This window comes from Phyllostomus hastatus, unplaced genomic scaffold (genome assembly GCF_019186645.2).
Source record: "Phyllostomus hastatus isolate PE091 unplaced genomic scaffold, TTU_PhHast_1.1 phas_contig_16, whole genome shotgun sequence".
Classification (NCBI taxonomy): domain Eukaryota; kingdom Metazoa; phylum Chordata; class Mammalia; order Chiroptera; family Phyllostomidae; genus Phyllostomus; species Phyllostomus hastatus.
This window is the reverse complement of record NW_025333643.1, coordinates 14,352,259-14,375,464: the sequence shown is the minus strand read 5'-3', so window position 1 is coordinate 14,375,464 and position 23,206 is coordinate 14,352,259. Positions and strand designations below refer to the sequence as shown.

General features: G+C 34.9%; 1 protein-coding gene across 1 annotated transcript in view; it reads left to right on the top strand.

Annotated features, from left to right (window-relative positions):
- The window catches only part of DNAH12 (dynein axonemal heavy chain 12), a 263,016-nt gene that overhangs the window by 107,258 nt on the left and 132,552 nt on the right, over positions 1-23,206 (top strand). The window contains exons 29-35 of the mRNA XM_045831904.1: positions 594-703; positions 3,586-3,769; positions 3,903-4,043; positions 8,827-8,910; positions 9,468-9,656; positions 19,188-19,307; positions 21,390-21,578. Of these exons, the coding sequence (XP_045687860.1) occupies positions 594-703; positions 3,586-3,769; positions 3,903-4,043; positions 8,827-8,910; positions 9,468-9,656; positions 19,188-19,307; positions 21,390-21,578 (1,017 nt within the window). The remainder of the gene's footprint in view (positions 1-593; positions 704-3,585; positions 3,770-3,902; positions 4,044-8,826; positions 8,911-9,467; positions 9,657-19,187; positions 19,308-21,389; positions 21,579-23,206) is intronic.

Here is a 23,206-nt window from a genome sequence, read left to right as displayed (position 1 = left end):
TTTTGTACTATTGGTATGTTGGTGAATTTTTAAACTGTATGCTAACTGCGATAAATTATATAAACTAAAAAAAAAACCCTCAAAAAACTGCTCCCAGGAGGAAAATTAGGTATTGATTTATATTCACTTACAAAAGGTTCATCCCTTTTTGAAATGTAGTTCCTTTAGACTTATTGTATTTAAAGTGCCCCTATATCTTTAAAATAATTGTGATTTTTTTAGTCTCTCTGTTTATTTTTTAGCTCATACAGTATAAAAAGTGTTTGGCATGTTTTTATGTTGTATATCCTAACCAAAAGTAAAATTCTGGAAAACATTATTAAGAGGAATTATTTCATGTAGCACACACCCAATGCTATGGAGCTATGATCTTTAATAGCTTATAATGGGGAACACTAAGCATTTAAAAGTATTTTAATTCTATTTCTTTTGTAAATTAAAAAATAAAGCTTTAAGAAATAATTTGTCAGTATAAGAAGATGCCGTTTTCTTATTTCTAAAAGAAGCATCTACATTTATAAGATATGTATGACATGATTTATAATAACCATTTCATAGAAATGGATTCAATTTTTATTTTATTTATATTGTAGGAATTTTTGGAATGTGCTCATGAAGCCTGCAGAGTACACAATCTTCAGCCTGTGAAGTTTTTTCTAGAAAAAATGATTCAGACATATGAAATGATGATTGTTAGACATGGGTAAGAGTATAGATTAACATTGTCTACCAGTGTTACATGTTATTTTAAAATTAAACTATTAAAACAACTAAATTTGTGTGTCAAAAGACCAAGCAAACTTTGTATGCTAGATGGCTAAGGAGGAACCAACCACCCCTATCCCTGAGTCTTTATCCCAGTGGCTTAAAAACAAGGGTTTATTTTTTTCCTCATGCTGCATATCCAACAAAGATTGGTAAAGAATATTCATTCTGTGATGTAGCATTAATGACCAACAAAATTTGCCCTTTTGGTCATCAAATACATTATTCATTTTCCTTCATGTACATAAAATACACTCTTCCCTTCCAAGGAGACAACGTTCCAGTCAACCAATGAACCAGACTCAAAGTTCAGGATATCTAAGTGATGTATGATAGTTTCTGCATCAAATTTGGAAGTAGTTGTTCTTGATCCAGAGACCTACAAACTAAAGAGACAAGTTATCTGACCTTCACACAGTTTATAGTAGTGGGTTTACTATTACTAGAACAGGATTATTGGAGCAAACACTACCATTCAGAAATTGAAGAATAGTAAACAAGTAGGAGACATAGCCAAGACTGATCAGTAACAATTTTGAAACCCAGCTGGGCATGTGAGGCTCCCAATTTTAGAGAGAGATTGAGCAAAACTAATGGAGTTTAAGCTTCAGGACCTCTCATTTGTGGGGGCCCCTCCACAGAGTCATAGTTTATTATATAGGATGCCATTAAAGTGGCTGTGGACATTTTATATTCATAATTTCACACACATTTATTTTCTTTAGAGACCCTCCCTACCAATTCTATCAACATACAATAAAACCCCATAAAACCTGGGTTCACTTTTGCTTGATTCTCTCTGGGAGGGGCTTTCCACTTAACTGTTCTCTGTGTACCGTGCTTCAACCTTCTGAGAGGTCTTTTCACCTCCATTTTCTTTCCTGGTCACCTGTGAAGTGGACAATAGAGAAAATATTCTTGGAGTTGAGAAATGTTTTCAACTTGTTTCCTGCCTATAGAAAGTTGAGGTCTCAAAGGTCATGATTATTTTAAAGGCAGGATTTAAAAAACAACAACAACATTGTATTAAGTAATTTTTCAAACATATACAAAAATAGAGGGAATACTAATACAATCAACCGTTATGCCTCCAATACCCATATTTTTTTACTTTAGAAAATATATAAATTTTCTTTTTCTTTTTTAATTTATTGTTGTTCAGCTATAGTTGTCCTGCCTTTTTCCCCATTACTTTCTGCCCCACTCCCACAGTCCATCCCCAGCATTGTCCATACCCATGAATCCTCTATTTGTGTTTCTTGGCCTGCCCTTTCCCCCCTCTCTTCTGGTCACTTTTAGTTTGTTCTTAATTTCCAATTTTAAATTTTGAGTATTCACATATGTTTTAGCCTAGACTCATGGTTTCTTTGTCAGTAAACTCTCTCAAAAACAATAAGGTTTTTATCTGTTGGATTCCAGGCAGCTCTATGTGCCAGTAGCCACAACTACAGTCCTAATTAAGTTATACCTTTCTGAACTTCACTGTAGTATCCTTGAACCTACCAGGCTTCATTCAGAGGACCACACTCTTAAATTGTTTTCCCTGAGCTATTTTATCCTCCTGAAGTGATTATTGGGAACCATATTAATTTTTATAGGTTTTAATGAAGTGATACAATGGCCCTTCCCTTGATTTGATCCTTGATGCCAGCCTGAGTAGATCTTTGTTGTTCAAAGATTTTTCTCAATTTATCTTTTATCAGTTGGAGACAAGAAAAAATTGCTACTTTCAATTCTGCAGTTTTCCTGAATTTCTGGGCTCTGTTCTCTTTTATTCTTGCTTGAAAACTGCCTATTTTTTTTCTGGGCTTATTTCTTTCTTAAAGTTCCTTGTTAAATGCAGCAATCAACTGCCCCTATATACTAATAATATTCTGTTTACTATCCTTTTCTCCTAAAATTACAATTTTATTAGTTGTATTATCTATCTTTGAGTTCACCTCAAGGGATAAATTTACCAAATGTTTCATCATTGCATAACATTAATTGCCAATCTTTTAGCCTCTGATAACAGTTCATTTGCCACCATGGCTGAGCCTCTAAGCTGATGCCACATTTATAGTCTTTTTTATTATAGCAAGAATACTTTCCCCCTTCTAGGATGGGCTAGGGTATTCTGTAGAAACAATCAGCACCCAAATCTTAGTGACTTAAAAAACAAAGGTTTATTTTTCACTCATGTTGTATCCATCGTAGATTAACAGGTAAGCTCTCCTCATCATAATTACTCAGAGTTCTAGGCTGTTGTAGCAGCCACCATCTCAACATTGTGGATCATAGCTATGCTAGAAGGAAAAGAGAGAGCTCTATAAGGTCCCTCTGTGGCAGTTATCTATCCCAGGCTAGGAAGTAGTACCCATCATTTCCAATTATTACTGATTAGTCACCTATTATTTCTATAGAAAGTGAGGAATCCCACTATGAGCAGGAGAAAGGAGATTCAGAAGTATTTAGCCAAGAGCACTAATAATTACTATAGTAAGTGAAGTCTTGAGGAAAGAGAATCCATCTTCTCTCCTCAGAAGGACCCAGTCATTTAAAAAAATCCAACAGTATACAATTATTTTCATTTTCACTTAGAGATTTTTTAAATTATATTCTCTTATAGATAATGGTATTAATGTAGAGGATTTGATTTAGAGATCAACCAATTCAGAAGTTAAATGTATTTTCCTCATGTCTAAGAAAAATTCATATAATTTCAAAAATTATATGTAGAATTATCATAGGGTAAAATTTTACATACCACTATATAGGCAAATAATTTAATTTAATATTATTTTTATAACCTTATTGTGTAATTACTTTTTTCCTTAATAGTTTTATGTTGGTAGGAGAGCCTTTTGCTGCTAAGACAAAAGTTCTGCATATGCTGGCTGATACTCTAACTCTTATGAATGAACGCGGCTGTGGAGAGGAAGAAAAGGTCATTTACAGGACTGTAAACCCCAAATCCATTACTATGGGCCAACTTTTTGGACAATTTGATCCAGTGTCTCATGAGGTAATCTATAGTATAAACATTCTCAACTCTTATTAACAATGCACATTAAATTAAAAAATTTGAAATGTTTTCATATCATCACTTTGTAGTTTTATACAGGAAGCTTTCCAACTCTTCCTTCTTTCCTCCTTAGTGGACTGATGGTATTGTGGCTAACACTTTTAGAGAATTTGCCTTATCAGAAACACCTGACCGGAAATGGGTTGTATTTGATGGTCCCATTGACACTTTGTGGATAGAGAGCATGAACACAGTATTGGATGACAATAAAAAGGTAAAATCATCATGATTAAAAACAAAACAGGTGCCCAAGATGAATATAACTAACACTACTGAATTGTAAATTTAAAAATGGTTAATATGGAAAAATTATATAGTATATGTTTTTTACTACAATTTAAAAAAGCAAAACAAAGCAGGTGTGGATATGTTTAAGGAATGCTGTATGTTCAACAACTAATCATCTAGGATTGTATATTTGAAATAAAGGATGAAATAAGTTGCATAAGTTTATAAATTATCCTTTCAATGAAAACTATGCTGTGGTAAATCCTTTGCTTAATTTCTATAGACTAAAAGTATGTTGTATAAAAATTACTGTGTTATCAGGAAGGCATAGCAATGTAATAGGTAATAAGTTGTAAAATAACTTCAAACCTGTGGTTTCTTCAGAACTTTAAATTAATATTTTAGGAAAAAAGAAAAGGACCATATTCATTTTTGAAAACATTAAATACTTCAGTGCTTATATGTTGTATATTACCTTAGAAGCTGTAAGATATACAAAAGAACTACAAAATGGAAGACTTGTAGTATTTAAATGAGAAATAACATACATACAGTATAGAATACACTAACTGCCCTGGCCAGGTGGCTCAGCTGGTTGAAGTGTCATCCCATACAGCAAAAGGTGGGTTCAGTTCATGGTCAGGGCACATGTCTAGGTTGTAAGTTGATCCTGGTCTGGGTGCATACAAGGCAACTGATCGATGTTTCTCTCTCATAATGATATTTCTCTCTCTCTCTATTTCTCTGCCTCTCTCTTCCTTTCTCTCTAAAATCAACTAACATATTCTCAGATGAGGATTTAAAAAGAATAAAAATAAAATAAAATGTGCACTAACATTAGGTTTAGATTCTATGACTTTTTAACATAAGTGTACACTCACAATAACTGTCACCTAAACAAAGTTGCATAAAATTTCCTGTACCCTACAAAGTTCACTCATGTCCATTCCCAATCACTAAATACCAGGGGTTTTGACTTCTATGTGAGAAATTAGTTATGCTAATTCTTGAACTTCATGTAAATGGAATTATACTCTTTAGTATTTCCTTCTTTAGATCAATATAGTATCAGTGATAGTCATATTGTTATAATTCCATTTTATTTATTTATTCATTTTTTATGTCTTAGTATTCTACTATATGAATATACCACAATTTATTTTTATGCTTACATGAAATAACTATACTATGATACAGCAAATCAGTTTAATTAGCATTCAAACGTATACTCCAGTACTTTGTCATAGGTAGTTGGTCATTTATTCATATTCTTTCTTTCACCCTTAACACTAAGGGTGTTAAGTAAACAGACAAGATATGGTGATGATTCAGAACAGAGGGGTTAATCAGTAGAGTCAAGTCTAAGAATTCATAGCCAGGTAGAAGGATTGTTTCAGAGTGGATGAGAGGGAAGCAGGAAAGGATAGGTATAGATACAAGTGAATGTATGGATTTGATAGTGGAAATTTGAAGGAAAATCCTTTTGATTATTTATTTTTACTTTGTGAAATGAAAGGCCCTATTGTTTTGCACACTTGAGGAGAAAAGGGACGATTTAAATTAGCCATTTGGAAAATGGGAAAGAGAGTTGCCTAGGAAGCTATAGAAGTATACCAGAGTATCACTGAGAACCTGATTGAGTTGAAAACCATGAATTATTATTAGTAGTGCCAAGGTCTGCCTTTATTAGATTTTTCTCTAACACTCTAAATAGTTTGGGGTTGTGTGTAGACTGGAAATGTTCCAAACTGGAAATACAGGAAGACTTTAAGATATTGGCATGAGAATGGTAGAATGTTAGACCATAAAATAGAAGCTACTTAATAGTGGAAGAAGTAAGAACAACAGGGGTATGAAAATGTAGAGCAAGTATAGTAAGAGTTAATGAGCATGAGAGCTGGATGGGTAGGAGTCTGTGGACAGAGCCTGGGATACTTGAATTTAGTATTTCAGAATTGTGTAGTGTTCCAGGAGAGAAGGTTTCAGGTATATAAGTTGATGGCTGGAGTGGAGTAAGGGAAAATTAAATGAAGACAAAGTAGTCAAGGATCCAGATTTCATGAGGTGCTCCCCTGCATGAATTAGGCCAGAGTTATAGTAGAAAGAGATTAAACCAAGTACCAAGGCTTTAGCTAGCAAGGGGGAATGATTGGGTGCTGGTGAGTGACAGCAGCAAGCAGGGGTGTCAAGGAGCAAGGATTGTACTGGAGGATGGATTAGAAGTATTTGGGAAACAACAGTGAGGAGAAGGCTCACTCTACCTACCAAATTTGTAGCAAGTAGAAGAATGCTTCCCGGAATATTCTGGTAGAAAGTTAAAAGTATTCTAGACCGGCACTGCCCAACAGAACTTTCTGCAATGATGTAAATATATTGATGTAAATATACGCACTAAAAATAATGATGTAAATATATGCACTATCTAATAAGGTTGCCGGGATTCACATGTGGTTTATAAAGTATTTACTCACATATTGAACATTTTGAAATGTGGCTTATGCAATTGAAAAACTGACTTTATATTTTTAACTTTAATTAGTTAAAATAAAATATAAATAGCTACATATGATTACTGGTTACCATATTGGACAGTCTAGGTTAAGACCATTTATTTATTTTACAGATAAGAAACAGATCCAGAAATGGTAAATGCCATGTTGTTAACTCACGAGTTCTGTCCAGAAAGTATCCATGTAATATGAAAAATAGAGACATTTATTGAATAAGCTACAAGATACAAGAAACGTACACAGGACAATGACTCCTCAGTCCCCTTCAAAGTAGGCACCTTAGGACCTCTTACAGTTCTCCCAATCACCATCAGCTACTCCATCGTATTTTCCTGAATCTCATTGACAGTCTGAAATCTCTTCCCTTTCAAAGGTGGTTTTAGTTTTAGGAAAAGCCAGAAGTCACAGGATGCCAAATTTGGACTGTAGCGGGGCTGAGTCACCTGTGTGATTTGATGTTTCACCAAAAATCTCTGCACAAGTTGTGATATGTAAGTGGGCACATTGTCATGATGAAGCTGCCAATCACCAGTTGCCCAGAGCTGCAGCCTTTGAATCATCCAGATAGTTTCCATGGAGGAATGTTCAAGCTTAACACAAAATTTGACACAGATTTGTTGCTCTACTCAGTCATTTTGCATGGGATGGCCACACAGTACACATGCTCACCCAATGGTGTCTACTACCTGCACTGATTAGGACAGTGAAGTCATTATTGTTCTCCACATGCACATTCCTGTTCTCTTTCCTTGGCTGTCAGGTTACATCAGTGTCGTGCAAACCTTTCTCATTATATTAACAATAGTTGGACCTTTTTTGGACAGACCTCGTGTAACTAGATAGGGGCAAAACTGGGACTAAAGTGATAATGGTAGAAGCAGAGAAGAAACACTGAAAAATGAATGAGTAGGAAGAATTTAAAAGACTAATGAAATTAATTTGGAATGTCAACAATTAATAGTAATTGTTAAAATTATTAAAAGTTAATGATAATTCCAAAGTTAGAAGCCAGAGAGATGAAGAAGACAGAATGGCTTGAATAACAATAGACAAGAGCCCTGACTGCTGTGGCTCAGTTGATTGGGCATTGTCCTGCAAAGCAAAAGGTGGCTGGTTCAATATCTGGTCAAGGCACATGCCTGGGTTGCAGGTCCCAGGTTGGAGCACATACAAGAGGCAACAAGTTCGTGTTTCTCTCTCACATCAATGTTTCTCTCACTCTCTTTCTTCCTCTTTTCCCCTCTCTTGAGAAATAAATAAATAAAAATCTTAAAAATAATGGACAAGAAAGGAGTTTAGCAGAAAGGGAGTAGTTGATAAATTCAAATTTTACATATTTTATCAAAAAGGAATGTTTTAGGGAAAGGGTCTACAGGAACAAGTATAAAGGATACATGGACAAAAACTGGGGGGGGTGGAAATGGGAGGGAGGTGGGGAGGGTTAGGTGGGTGGGCTCGGATGGGAGTAAAAGAAAACTGTACTTGAACAACAATTAAAGTAAAATAAAATAAAGAAATGCTTTAGATTAAAAGAGACCAAAGGGGCATAGCAGACACAATGCATGGTCATTGATTGTATTTTGCTCTGAATAAATCAGCTGAAAAGGCATTTTTGGTACAACTAAGGAAATTTGAATATTGGGTGAGTTGTTGATATTAAACAATTATTGAAATTTTTGTTAGATGTGATCATGTTATTGTGGTGATATAGAAAAGTCCCTATTTTTTAGATGAATATTGGCATATCTGGATGTGCAATGCCATGGTATTATAATGAATGCTCTTTAAAATACTTTTTTAAAAAGATGAAGCAAATATGGCAAAATGATAATTCATAAAACTAGGAGATAGGTATGTGAGTGTTCAAATTATTCTTTTGAGTCTTTTTTAATTAATAAAAAGGTCTTCTGATAACTTTATAAAATCAGGTGTATTTCATATAATTTTACTAATAACAAGAACTGAGATTTATATAGTATTTTACAGTCTTTGCAGTATGTCATATAGTTCCCCTGCCCCTAACTATATGAGAAATTCTCCCTGTTTATAAATGAAGAAGCTGAGACATAGAGATGTTATATATTTGCTTACCTACTAAGTAATTGACAGAATTAGACCTACAATTATAATATTCTGTCTTTCAAGCTAATACTTTTACATCATATCACAGGATATACATTATCTTATAACTAGAATAAATTTTCATCTGAGAAGTTTGAGAATTTTTTACATAAACATTTTAAATATAATTGCTTTTAGCTCTGCCTCATGAGTGGAGAAATCATTCAGATGTCTCCTCAGATGAGCCTCATCTTTGAAGTAATGGACCTTTCCCAGGCCTCAGTAAGTTCATAATTTAATATAATAGTAGTTTGTTTATTTGTTTGTTTGTTCATTCATTCACTTAATAAGTTTTTTTTATTATGTTTCAGAAGATGAGTTAGGCACTAGGAATACAAAGATGAGTAAGACACAGTTTTATGAGTCATCCACATTTAGGGATGAGAAGCATGATAATAAGTAATTCCAATATAGAGCTACATGTAAGTGCTCCAAGAATATGGAGAGGGTGGGTGCCCCAAAGGAGAATGGATAGAGGACCATGGAAAATGTTTCAGTGTTTGATCTGGTTTTGAGAGGAGTAAGACTTTTCCAGGGAGATTGGTTGGGGTCAGGCATTCCAAGTCGTGACAAAATGTAAAGACCTGAAGCTGTGGCATGCCTAGGGAACTGCAACTTCCAATAGTGTAGTTAAGTGTATGTGAGGCTATATAGAGAAAGACAGGAGGCCAGGTCATGAAGGGCCTTACAAATCATGCAAAGTAGAAGCTAATAAGCTGCTGGGTACTGCTGATATAAAAGCAACACTGGAAAAAGAAAATTCACCTTTTTTTCTCTAGCCTGCCACAGTAAGCCGCTGTGGCATGATTTATTTGGAACCCTCACAGTTAGGATGGGATCCACTTGTGTCTTCATGGCTGAGTTCACTGACAGAACCTTTACAGGAACCAGATCATCAGGCTCTTCTGAGAGGACTTTTTGACTGGTTAATACCACCCACTTTAATGCTTCGTAAGAAAAAATGCAAGGTAACACTAATCTGACCCACTCACATTTCTAAGTTTCTTTAGTTTTTATTCAATTTGATTAAGTCTACAGGCACAATGACAGGATAAATAACTAAAATCAGTTTCTCCTTAGACATATCCTGTTCATTAAAAAAATGAAATGCTTATTGTGACAATCAGTGGTTCACATGCAATTTTAAGAAATAAGTGAAATTCACCAAAGGGAGTAGGATCAAGGGTGGAAGACAAGGACAGGTGGGGTGGGAGGGAGTAAAGAGAAAAATGGAGACAACTGTACTTGCACAACAATTTTAAAAAAAGAAGTTAAAAAAAGAAATAATAGAAATTTCATGTATATTTTACCCAATTTCCCTCAATGTTAACATTTTGCATGACTATATTACAATATCACAAGGGGATATTGATGTTCATACTCTTTACTGATCTTATTCAGATTCCCCTAGTTATACTCAAGTGTGTGTATGTGTGTATATCAATATTTATCCCTCTGGATATTATTTAAAAATTTTAAAATAAAAATTATATATAAATTGTACATCATGATTTGATATACATACATATAGTAAAATTATTACTATAGTCAAGCTAATTATATCATCTCAAATAGTTACCATTTTTTTGTGTGTATGTGTATATGTATGGTGAGAATACCTAAATCTACTCTCAGCAAATTTCCAATACTGATACTGATCTAATGCCGTACATTAGATCTCTGGACTTATTTATCCTACATAACTGCAACTTTGTACCTTTATTCAGGGTCTCCCTATTTTCCCCATCTTTCTACCTCTAGTAAACAACAGTTTACTCTCTGGTTGTATGTATTCAACTTTTAGATTCCATGTGTAAGTGAGATCATATAGTTTATTCTTTCCTGTGTCTGGCTTATGTCACTTATTATAATATCTTCTTTAATCCATGTTATTGCAAATGGAAGGATCCCTTTTTAAGGTTGAATAATATTCCATTATAAAAATATAATTTCTTGATCCATTCATCCATCAACAGACTCTTAGTTTGTTTCCATATCTTGGCTACTGTGAATAAGGCTACAATAAACATGAAAATATAGATATCCCTTTGATGTATTGATTCATTTTCTTTGGTTATATCCCTTGAAGATGGATTGCTGAATCATGTGGCAGTTCTGTTTTTAGTTTTAGTTTTTTCAGGCTCCTCCATATTGGTTTCTATAATGGCTGTACCAATGTATATTCCTACCAACAGTGCACAAATTTTTTATTTTCTCTACATCCCAACCAATACTTGCTATCTTTAATTTTTTTATAATAGCTACCCTAACAGGTGTGATTTCATATCGTATAGTGGTTTTGATTTGCATTTCAATGATGATTAGTGATGTTGAGTGCCTTTTCACCTGTTGGTCATATGTATATCTCCTTTGGAAAAAATATCTATTTAAGTCCTTCACCCATTTTTAAATTGTGTTGATAGGTGTTTTTTGCTTTTGAATTGTATGAGTTTTTTTATATATTTTGGATATTAACCCCTTATTAAATATATGGTTTGCAATATTTTCTCTCAATCCATAGGTTGCTTTTCATTTTGTTGTTTCATTTGCTACTGTGCTTTTAGTTTGATGTAGCCCTGCTTCTTAATTTTTGCTTTTGTCTGATCTTTTGGGGTCATATTTAAAAAAATCATTTCTAAGGTCAATATAAAGGAGCTTATTCACTATGTTTTCTTCTAGGAGTTTTATGATTTTCTTCTAGGAGAACACTATAGTCTTCTAGGAGTTTTAAGTCTTACATTTAAGTCATTAACCCACATTTCACATTTTGGATTGATATTTGTGTGTGGTGTGAGATAAGGATCCAATTTCATTCTTTTATGTATGGATATACAATTTTCCAAATGCCATTTATTGAACAGATTATCTTTTCCTCATTGTGTGTTCTTGGTACCCTTGAGCAAAGATCAGTTGACTGTACGTGTTTGGGTTTATCTCTGGGCTTTCTGTTCTGTTCCATTTGTTTTTATGTCAGTACCATATTGTTTTGATTACCAAAGCTTTATAATACAATGATTCCCCCCTTATCTATGTGAAGTATTTTCTAAGACCCTCAGTGGATGCCTGAAACTGCAGATCATACTGAGCCCTATGTATACTATTTTTTCTATACATACATACCTTTCCACTTAAAGGAAATACTTTACCACTTCTCTATGGCATACCTAATTGCTAGCATCGCTATTATTGACCTCTTAGAGCCATTATTAAGTAAAATAAGAGTTACTTGAAGAGAAGTACTGTGATATCATAACAGTCAATCTGATAACCTACACAGTTATTAAGTGACTATCTGCAGGTAGAAAAGGTATGATTCACATCCTGGGCAGGACAAAGTAGATGAATCCATCAAAATAGTATGATGAACAAGATTTCATCATACTATTTATAATGATGCACATTGTAAGTTGTGTATTTCTGGAATTTTCTATTTAATATTATGGACCATGTTTGACTATGGGTAACTGAAACCAGAGAACATGAAACTGTGGATAAGGGGATGTTGCTATAATGGTGATGGATAAATTGCTTTTACTCTACTACAAAGAATTAAAGGACAGAGTATTAAAAACAACTATAACTAAATTATATTAATGGATTGGTAATGTAAAGACATGTTAATTGTGACATCAATCGCATATAATGTGGAGAAAGGAGAGGTAAATGTGGAGGGGTCTTGTACAGAAATAAAATTAAGTTGCTATCAGCTTAAAATAGACTGTTATAAAAATTGTTATGTAAGTCCCTACCTACAGAAGTCACACAAAACACAGCAAAACTCAAAGAGAAATGACAGAAAGAAGAATGAAAGAATGATAAGACAAACAGAAAATAGTTAACAAAATGGCAATAGTACATCCTTCTTTATCAATCATTATTTTAAAAGTAAATGGGTTAAACTTTCCAATAAAAGATACAGTGAAGCTAAATGGAATAAAAAACCAAGATCCAACTTTATGTTGTGTAGAAAAAATTCAATATAAATTCAAGGACATACATAGGCTAAAAGTGACGAAATGGACAAAGGTATTACATGTAAATGGAATATAAAAAAAAACAGGGGTAGCTATAATTATATCAGACAAGTAGACTTTAAGTCAAAAATTGTCTCTAGATTTCTGGCCAAGATGGAGGCATAGGTAGATACACTTTGCCTCCTTGCACAACCAGAAGGAGAACAATAACAAATTTAAAAACAAAAAATAACCAGACCTGCTAGAAAATTGAACTGTATGGAAGTCTGACAACCAAGGAGTTAAAGCAGAAACATTCATCCAGACTAACAGGAGGGGAAGAGATGGGCGGCTGGGGCGGAGAGGATTCACAGCAAGCAGCTGCTGGAGGACCAGGGCAGGCAAGGCAGTGGCTGGCAGAGAAGGTGGTCCTACATTTCCATGCAGATAAACTGGGAGGAACAACTGGGGAGCAAGACAGACTGCGTAGGGTTCCAGTGTGGGAAAATAAAACCTCAAAACCTCTGACTGAAAAAAACATGTGCAGGTTAAAGCAGCAGGAGAAACTCCCAGCCTCACAGGAGAGTTCATTGGAGAGACCCACAGGGTCCTAGAATGTATACAAGCCCCCACCCACCTGTGGAATCAGCACCAGAAGAGCCCAATGTGCTTGTGGGTAGCAGAGGAAGTGACTGAAAGCCTTTTAAGAGCTGCGCAAGTGGCATTGTTTCCTCTTGGACTCCTGCCCCACATACAGTGCCACAACACAGCAATGTGGGTTGCCCCACCCTGGTGAATATGTAAGGCTTTCCCCTTACTACTTAACAGATGCACCCAGACAAAAAATATGGCCCAAAGGAAAGAACATATCAAAGCTCCAAAAATACAACTAAGCGATGAAGAGATAGCCAACCTATCAGATGCACAGTTCAAAACACTGGTAATCAGGATGCTCACAGATATGATTAAGCATGGTCACAAAATAGAGGGAAAAGTGACAGCTATGCAAAGTGAAATAAAGGAAAATGTACAGGGAACCAATAGTGAGGGTAAGGAAATTGGGACTCAAATCAATGTTTTGGAGCAGAAGGAAGAAATATATATTCAACCAGAACAAAATGAAGAAACAAGAATTCAAAATATGAGGAGAGGCTTACGAACCTCTGGAACAACTTTAAATGTTCCAACATCCAAATCATAAGAGTGCCAGAAGGAGAAGAAGAAGACCAAGAAGTGGAAAACTTATTTGAAAAAAAAAATAATGAAGGAAAACTTCTCCAATCTGGCCAAGGAAATAGACTTCCAGGAAGTCCAGGAAGCTCAGAGAGTCCCAAAGAACTTGGACCCAAAGAGGAACATACCAAGGCACCTCATAATTACATTAGTCAAGATTAAAGATAAGGAGAGAAAAAGCAGCAAGAGAAAAGGAGACAGTTACCTACAAAGGAGTTCCCATAAGACTCTCAGCTGATTTCTCAAAAGAGACCTTGGAGGCAAGAAGGTGCTGGAAAGAAGTACTTGAAGTCATGAAAGACAAGGTCCTACATCCAAGATTGCTCTATCCAGCAAAGCTTTCATTTAGAATGGAAGGACAGATAAAGTGCTTCCCAGATAAGGTCAAGTTCAAGGAGTTCATCATCACCAAGCCCTTATTATATGAAATGTTAAAGGGACTTCTGTAAGAAAAAAAAAAAGAATAAAAATACAAACAGCAAAATAACAGTGAACTCAAACTATCAATGACTAAACCTAAAAACAAAAACAAAAATGAACTAAGCAAACAACTAGAATAGGAACAGATTCACAGAAATGAAGATCACATGGAGAGTTATCATTGGAGAGGGGGAGGGGGAGGGAGGAGAATGGAGAGAGAAGGCACAGATAATAAAAAGCATAACTGATTGGTACAAAATATGGATAGGTTAAGAATAGTATGGGAAGTGGAGAAGCCAAAGAACTTATATGTATGACTCATGGACATGAACTAAGGTGGGAGATTGATGGGGTGGGGGGGGGGATACAGAGTGGAGGGGAATAAAAGGGAGAAAAAATGGGACAACTGTAATAGTATAATCAATAAAATATATTAAAAAACTGTCTGTAGAGACAAAGTAGGTCATTATATAATGATTAAATATGGTCAATTCAACAGGAAAATATAACAGTTTTAAATATATACATCCAACATTGGAGCATCTAAATATATAAAACAAATATTAAAAGATCTGAGAAGAGAATTTGATAGCAATACGATAATAGTAGAGACTTCAATATCCTAGTTTCAATACGGGATAGAATATCCAGCAGAAAATCAGTAAGAAACAGTGGATTTGAACACTATGAAACCAATGGACCTAACAGACATATTCAAAGCTTTTCACCTAACTGTAGAATAGACATTATTCTCAAGCATATATATAACATTCTCCAGGATATATCAAAAAACAAGTCAGCAAATTTAAGATTTAATTTATACCTACTTTTTAAACCACTATGGAATGAAACTAGAATCAGTAACAGCAAGAAACCAAATAAGGGGAAACTAAATAACACAGTTGAACAACCATTTTGTCAAAGAGGAAATCAAAAGGTAAATCTAAAAACATTTTTATTATTGTTTATGCTATTACATTGTCCCAATCCTAAAAATTGTCCCAATTTTTTTCCTCCTTTATCCCCTTCCACCCAGCCCACCCCCACTTCCATAATCAGTCCTCACACTGTTGTCCATGTCCAAGGGTTCTTCAAATATGCTTTTTGGCTAATCCCCTTATCCTCTTTCAAACAGTCCCCAACTCCTTGCTCCCCTCTTACCACTGTCAGTCTATTCCATGATTCCATGCCTCTGGTTCTATTTTTCTCATTAGTTAATTTTGTTCATTAGGTGCCTCTTACAAGTGAGATCATATGGTATTTGTCTTTCACTGCCTGGTTTCTTTCACTTAGCATAATATTCTCCAGTTTCATCCATGATGTCAAAAAAGAAATGACTTCTTTCTTTCTGCTGAGTAGTATTCCATTGTGTGCATGTACCACAGCTTTTTTATCCACTCATCTACTGATGGGCACTTGGGCTGTTTTGAACACTTGACTATTGTAAATAGCATTGCTATGAACATTGAGGTGCGTAAGTTCTTTTCAATTGGTGTTTCAGGATTCTTAGGGTATATCCCAAGTAGTAAAATGGCTGGGTCACGAGTCAGTTCTATTTTTAATTTTTTGAAGAAACTCCATACTGTTTTTTTACAATGGCTGCACCAGTCTGCACAACAGTGCACTAGGGTTCCCCTTTCTCCACATTGTCACCAGTACTTGTTGTTTGTTGATTTATTAATGATAGCCATTCTGACAGGTATGAGGTGATATCTCATTATGGCTTTAATTTGCCTCTTTGATGGCTAGTGATGTTGAGTATTTTTTCATGCCTATGCGCCATCTCTATGTTATCCTTGGAGAAGTGTCTATTCAGGTCCTTTGCCTATTTTTTAATTGAGTTGTTTGTCTTCCTCATGTTTAGTCATATACCTTCTTTATATATTTTGGACATTAAACTCTTATCCAATATATCATTGCCAAATATACTCTCCCATATAGTGGTTCCCTTTTCATTTTGATGATGGTTTCTTTAGCCATGCAGACTTTTTAATTTGCCAAAGTCTCATTTGTTTATTCTTTCCTTTATTTTCCTTGCCCTAGGATATACATAAACAAAAATATTGCTACGTGGAATGTCTGAAATTTTACTGCCTATGTTTTCTACTAGGACTTTTATGGTATCACAACTTATATTTATGTTCTTTATCCATCCTGAGTTTGTTCTGGTGTATGGTGTAAGTTGGTGGCCTAGTTTTTGTTTGTTTGTTTGTTTGTTTTGCATGTAACAGTTCAATTCTCCCACAAGCATTTATTGAAGAGAGCGTTTTTACTCCATTGTATGATAATTCCTCCTTTGTCAAATATTAATTGACCATAGAGTCATTGGTTTATTTCTGTGTTCTCTATTCTGTTCCATTGATTTATGTGTCTATTCCTATGCCAGTACCAGACTGCTTTGATTATAGTGGCCTTGTAGTATAGTTTAATATCAAGTATTGTAATGCCTCCAACTTTGTTCTTCTTACGATTGCTGAGGCTACTTTGGGTCTTTTTTGGTCCCATATAAATTTTTGAAATATTTATTCTAGATATATGAAAAAATCCATTGGTATTTTAATAGGTGTTGTGTTGAATATATAGATTGGTTTGGGTAGTATGGCATTTTAACAGTGTTAATTCTTCCAATCCACAACAGGGTATATACTTCCATTTATTTCTGTCTTCCTCAATTTCTTTCTTCAGTGTTCTATAGTTCTCTGAATAGATATCTTTTACATTCTTGCTTAAATTTATCCCTGGGTACTTTATTTTTCTTATTGCTATAGTAAATGAAAGTTCTTAGTTTCTCTTTCTAATAATCATTGTTTATTATGATTATGTTTATTATGGTAGAAGAATGCCATCAGTTTCTGAATATTCACTTTGTATTCTGCTCTTTTGCTGAATTCACTTATTAGGTTGAGTAGTATTTTCCTGGTGGCTATCATAGTGTTTTATATGTACACTATCATGCTGTCAGAAAATGACAGTTTTACTTCCTCTTTTCCTTTTTTGAGTTTTTTGCTTGAAGTTGGTTTCTAGTTTCGAGTCATTGTGATCTGAAAGTATGCTTGATATGATTTCAATTCTCTTGAATTCGTTAAGGTTTGTTTTGTGTCCTGCCATGTGATCTATCATTGAAACTGATCCATGTGTATTTGAAAATAATGTACATTTTGCTTCTTTGGTATGAAATGTTCTGTAAATATCAATTAAGTCTATTTGATCTAGAGCAGGTGTGGCCAAGCTTTTGGCATCTCTGAGCCACACAGGAAGAAGAGTTGTCTTAGGCCATACATTAATTACATTGTGACACATAATCACAAAAAAATCTGATAATGTTTTAAGTAAATTTATGATTTTGTGTTGGGCCACAGGTTGGACACCCTGATCTAGGGTGTTGTTCAATGAAACAATATCCTTGTGAATTCTTTGTTTGGAAGATCTATCCATTGTTGACAATGGGGTGCTAAAATCTCCTATAATGACTGCATTGCTGTTTATCTCCTTAATCATCTCCATATTTTCTGTATGTATTTAGGTGCTTTTATGTTGGGTGCATATATGTTTACAAAAATTATATCCTCTCAATGGAAAGCTCCCTTGATATGAAGTAGATGCTTGGTATGATTTCAATCTTCTTAAATTTATTGAGACTTGTTTTCTATGCTAAGATGTGGTCTATCCTAGAAAATATTCCATGTGCATTTGTAAAGTATATATATTCTTCTGTTTTGGGGTGAAATGCTCTTAAGATATCAATTAAATCCATTTGATCTAGTGTGTCATTTAATGCCACTGTCTTCTTATTGCTATTTTATCTGGAAGATCCATCCACTGAAGAAAATGGGGTGTTAAAATCCCCTATATGACTGTATTTCTGTTTATCTCTCCTTTTATGCTTATCAAGATATGCTTTACGTATTCAGGTGCTCCTATGATGGGTGTGTAATTGTTGGGGGAGGATCAGCTAAAGTCTCAGAGCTTCCAGAAATCTGCCTTAGTTATTAAACTTAATCACTGAGATAACAACCTCCAGCTGTACTCAGCAGCCCAGCTTAAGCTCCACAGAGTGGAGCAGAGTAATTTCTGCAGGTGGTGGGGAGCGCAATTGCTTCCCCTCAGGCTGATGCCATTTGGAGAGGAGTCCTCTGCCTGAGAAAGATGGCTTCTACAGTATGAGGAATGATTCAGCACAGGGATTCTGGCAGCTGTTCCTTCAGCTCTCTCCCCAGAGCCACCAAACACAGACTCTCTTCATGTATCTCTAGTCCACTGTGTCGTCCCTCTGCAAGAACCCAGGTTAAGTGGCTGCAAATGTGTGTGTTGGCCCTTTTAGGGGCTCTCTGTGTCTCCAGCAATCTCTCCCTGGTGGACAGAAACCTTTCTGCTTTCCATAGCCATAGGTTATTTGGGTTCTTTTCCTGGATCTGGTGCTGTAGGCTGCAGAGCCCAGCTTGGGGATTAGAATCCACACTTCTTAAGGAACCCCCTGGCCTGAGATATCCCTCTGAAACTTTAACTGCCACCGGTAGGAGCCCAGCCAGCCCTCTTGCACCTCCTCTGCAGTTTGTACCAGTCTTGTTGTGGTGATGTGGCTTATTCTGTCTGTTTGTGATTATAAGGCTTCTCTCCAGCTAGTGTTCAGTTGGTTACTCAGGATGATTTTTCTGTAATTTAGTTGTAATTCCAGTTTGGTCCTGGAAGGAGGTTTGTGCAGCTTCTACTTACTCATCCACCATCCTGGGACCTCAAGAGATTTTTAAAATTATGCATATAGTTTAAATTCTTTAAGTTTAAATGTTATAAAGAACTCATAAAAACAATGTTTGCTTTTATCATTTTTAATGTATTTATCTTCTTTTATTTTTCAAATAAGATGAAAGAAAATATATTCTTTTCACTTTGCAGGAATTGATTCCTACAAGTGATAGCAATTTGGTTGTGTCTCTCACTCGTCTCTTTGAAGTACTACTCTGTGATGTGGTAGAAAATGATCCTACAAGCAAGCACATTCGTGTTTGGATTATGGTTGGTTTTTTTTTTAATGTAGTTTTTCATTACAGAATGAAGTATGCATCTGACAAATGGTGCTCATACTGAGAAAGACATTGTAAGATGTAGACCTGTTTTTTTTTTGGTGAGCACTGAAAGAACAGCTGAAGACATTAAAGTTTCCCTGACCTGGTATTTTGGTTAAAAAAACCTCATACTTAAAAAAAAAAGTAAAATATGTTGGAATGGACCAAATATACCCTGTTATTGATACAATATAATAATGTGTTTAATAGTAAGGTGACAATATAATCCTATGTGAACTTTATTAATCCAATATGGATTTTAGGTGAATTGATTTTGTTTTAATGTTAAGCCAGAATGTGGATTGCAAGCAACTGGCTACAAAATACAAGGAGCAGGCATCCAATCAGGTAGGTAGAGTATTGCTGGCAGAATCCATAGAGCACATGGGTAGGGAGAAGTCTGTGGTCCAGGTTAGCTAATGTCTAGAGGTCAGAGAAGGCCAGAGAACATGACTGTGAGGGAGCCAAAGGAAAGAGGTGTTTTGCTTTCCTACCTGATATATGCTACTTTCCCATGTACCACCTTATTTTTAAAGCCTAATCCTCTGTACTCAGTCTATCTTCTATTCTATGGTAAAAGTAGTTTCCTCCTTTTGTTTCCTCTTCATTTTGTTCTCACAGAAAATTTACCTCAGGCATCTCACATTTCAGGATTCACTGGTAGTAATGATCCCTTCCTTTCCCCTCCCCATTTGTCTTTATTTTCCTTCATTTTAGAAGAAATTGAATAGACATATTTGAAGTATAATTTATTTATATCTCCTTTTCTTCCTAGGTTTGGAACTGCCTTTCTCAGAACTAGTTTTTAATATTCTCCCTAATGCATCAATGTTACCTTTCTGTAAAATAAAAGTATCCTCAGAATAGTTTACATATATCACTTTCATGTTATATAGTTCCTGAAATTTTTCATTCTGTCGGTAAACCTAAACTCCTAAAATTATTTAAGTGGTTAAGAATCATTTTTAGACTAATATATATCGATACCTGGTTGGATTTTTTCTCTTAAAATATATTTGAATCTAAAAAGCCAATTAAGCAAATAAGCAGAACAGAAACAGAATCATAGATATGGGGGTCATTTGGAGAGTTATCAGCCAGGGTGGGGAGGGGAAGAAGGGGGAAAATGTGCAGGAATTAAGAAATACAAATTAGAAGGTACAAAACAGGGGGATGTTAAGAACAGTATACAAATAGAGTAGCCAGCCAACTTATATGCATGAGCCATGGACATGAACTAAGGGGAGAGATTGCAGGAGGGAATGGGGTACTGGATGGAGGGGGTCAAAGGAAAAAGTTGGTGTAACTGTAATAGCATAATCAATAAAATGTATTTTTAAAAAAGTAAATACAAATAAAAATATATTTGATGGATTTTTAAACTAGATAAGGCATGTGCCTAGAGTAAAATTCAAAAGGCAAAAGTAGGTTTTCCATCCATACCAGTTCCCCAGCCACTCTCAGGGCAATGACTATTACCAGTGCCTAGGCAGCCTTCTAGAGGTATTTGATGAATACTCTTCTATATATATATATTTTTTACACATGTTAGTATAGCCCACATACTTGTTTGCATCTTTTCTCACAATATGTCTTGGAGATCATTCCATATCAGTTGAGTTACCTTCTTCCATATTATCTGCATTTATTCCAGTGTATGTAGCATAACCCAATTAAGCAGATCCCTATTAAAGAACATTTGGGTTCCTTCTGAACTTTTGCTATTACAAACAATGCTGCAGTGAATTTTCTTATACATATATCATTTTAACAGTTGGGAATATATTTCAGGATAAAGTCCCAAAAGAGAAATTGCTAGATTACTTGGCATGGACATTTTAAATTTAGACAGCTATTGCCAGAGAAAGACTCTTCATGTGATTTATCACCAGTCAATTTTATTTATAGATCTGATCTTTTCCAAGTAGGGTAACCAGACCTTAATATGTTAAATTATAATAATTTGGTAAAAGCTTATTTTAATAGTTTAAATTAATTATTATTATTATTATTATTATTTTTTTACCAACAGGCCTGCTTTATATTTTCTTTGATTTGGTCCATTGGAGCAAGTTGTGATACAGATGGTCGTGTTGTTTTTGATTCTTTCCTACGATTAATCATATTGGGAAAAGATGAAAGTAACCCAGTGCCTCACTCTGTGGGTAAATGGGAATGCAACTTCGATGAAAAAGGCTTAGTCTATGATTACATGTATGAGGTATGACATAAAATGATTGTTATGAGAAGTTATAACCCACAAAGTTTTGGATCAGCAGGCAAAACTCCTGAATTCCCATCCTAGAGTTATTTTGCATCCTATGGGTAGCATTTTAGTTCCTTCTCTTTAGTTTCTCCTTCTGTAATATGTAGGAAGATGGAAAAACTCACTTTAAGAATAGTTTACAATTTCATGTTTAAGTTAAATCTATTTTCTGCACTTTAAAAAAGGATTTACAAAAAGATTATTTGAAACAGAAACATTTGAATAATCATTTTATTCATGCAAATTTTACTTAACAAACTCATAAGATCTGGGTGGAACCTAGGTACAATTTTATCTAAGTCTCAGGATTCATAGATTAAGAAACAAATCTATAAAGGCAAATGACTAGAAGAGTCAGGACTTGATCCAAGCGCTCTTAACTTCCAGTGCAGAAATCTTTCTCCAAAATCATGCTAACACAGAATTTTAAGAATATTACCTTAAAGAGAGTTTCATCTTCATTAGTCACAGTAAGAAGTCAATGCAATAATTTCTAAAGCTAAAAACCAAGAGGTGATAACACAAACATATTCTTAAAGAATCTCAGGCAAATATCAAACCTTCCATAAAGAGCTAAAGGTAATTGCTGCTGGAGAGGAGAAAATGGTAGTGGGAGACTGCTGGGTTGTTTTTCAATTACAGTTGACATTCAATGTTATATTGGATTCAGGTGTACAGCATAGTGTTATATAACATATGAAATGATCCTTCCAATAAGTCTTATACCCACCTGACACCATACATAGTCATTATAATATTATTGACCGTGTTCCATAAGCTGTACTTTACATCCCCATGACTATTTTGCAACTACCAATTTGTATTTTTTTATCATGATAGGTTTTTATTAGGTTATTGTAAGAGATCCTTTAAATGAAGGCTAAAGTCTATTTTATACTACATACACAACTATGCAATATACTGAAATCATAGTAAACAATAGTTAAGTATTTCATACTAATTTAAATGCATACTTTTTAGAAATATAAATCAGCAAATAGAGGGTTCATAAACATCTTGGGTATGTAATAAATTCCTAGTATGTATTTACTACTGTGCGGGTGCAGTGGAATCCGTATAAAATGCAGTTCCTGACTCCTAGGAGGTAATACTTAGAAGGAACAAAACGGATGAATAAGCTTTTCAGTAATTTTTGTGTAGATGTGCTAATCTATGTGGTACATGCCATAGGTGTCAGGAGAGAATGGGAGTGGCAAGAGAAACGCAGTCTGGGAGACTAACATGGAGAGAGTGGGTCTTAGTTGAGACTTGAAGGATAGAGAAGCTGAAATATAAGGACAAGGGAGGTGAAGAATGCTGCTTAGGTGAGAAAGGAGACAGAAGTGAAGGCTCAGAAACAATAGATTTTCATATGGTTATGAGGATACTGACATTATTAAACAGGAGGGAGGATGCTCATAGAAAGTAAGGATGTGACCAGTTCCTGCCATGGCTTAAAAATAAAGCAAAGTAATTAAAACTATACAAGATTTGAAGTAGGTAGATTTAGCATGTTTCTGAACAGGGAGTACCAAAAGGCATGCTTATGGAAGTGTGTATTAGCAGTGAACTACAACATGAAT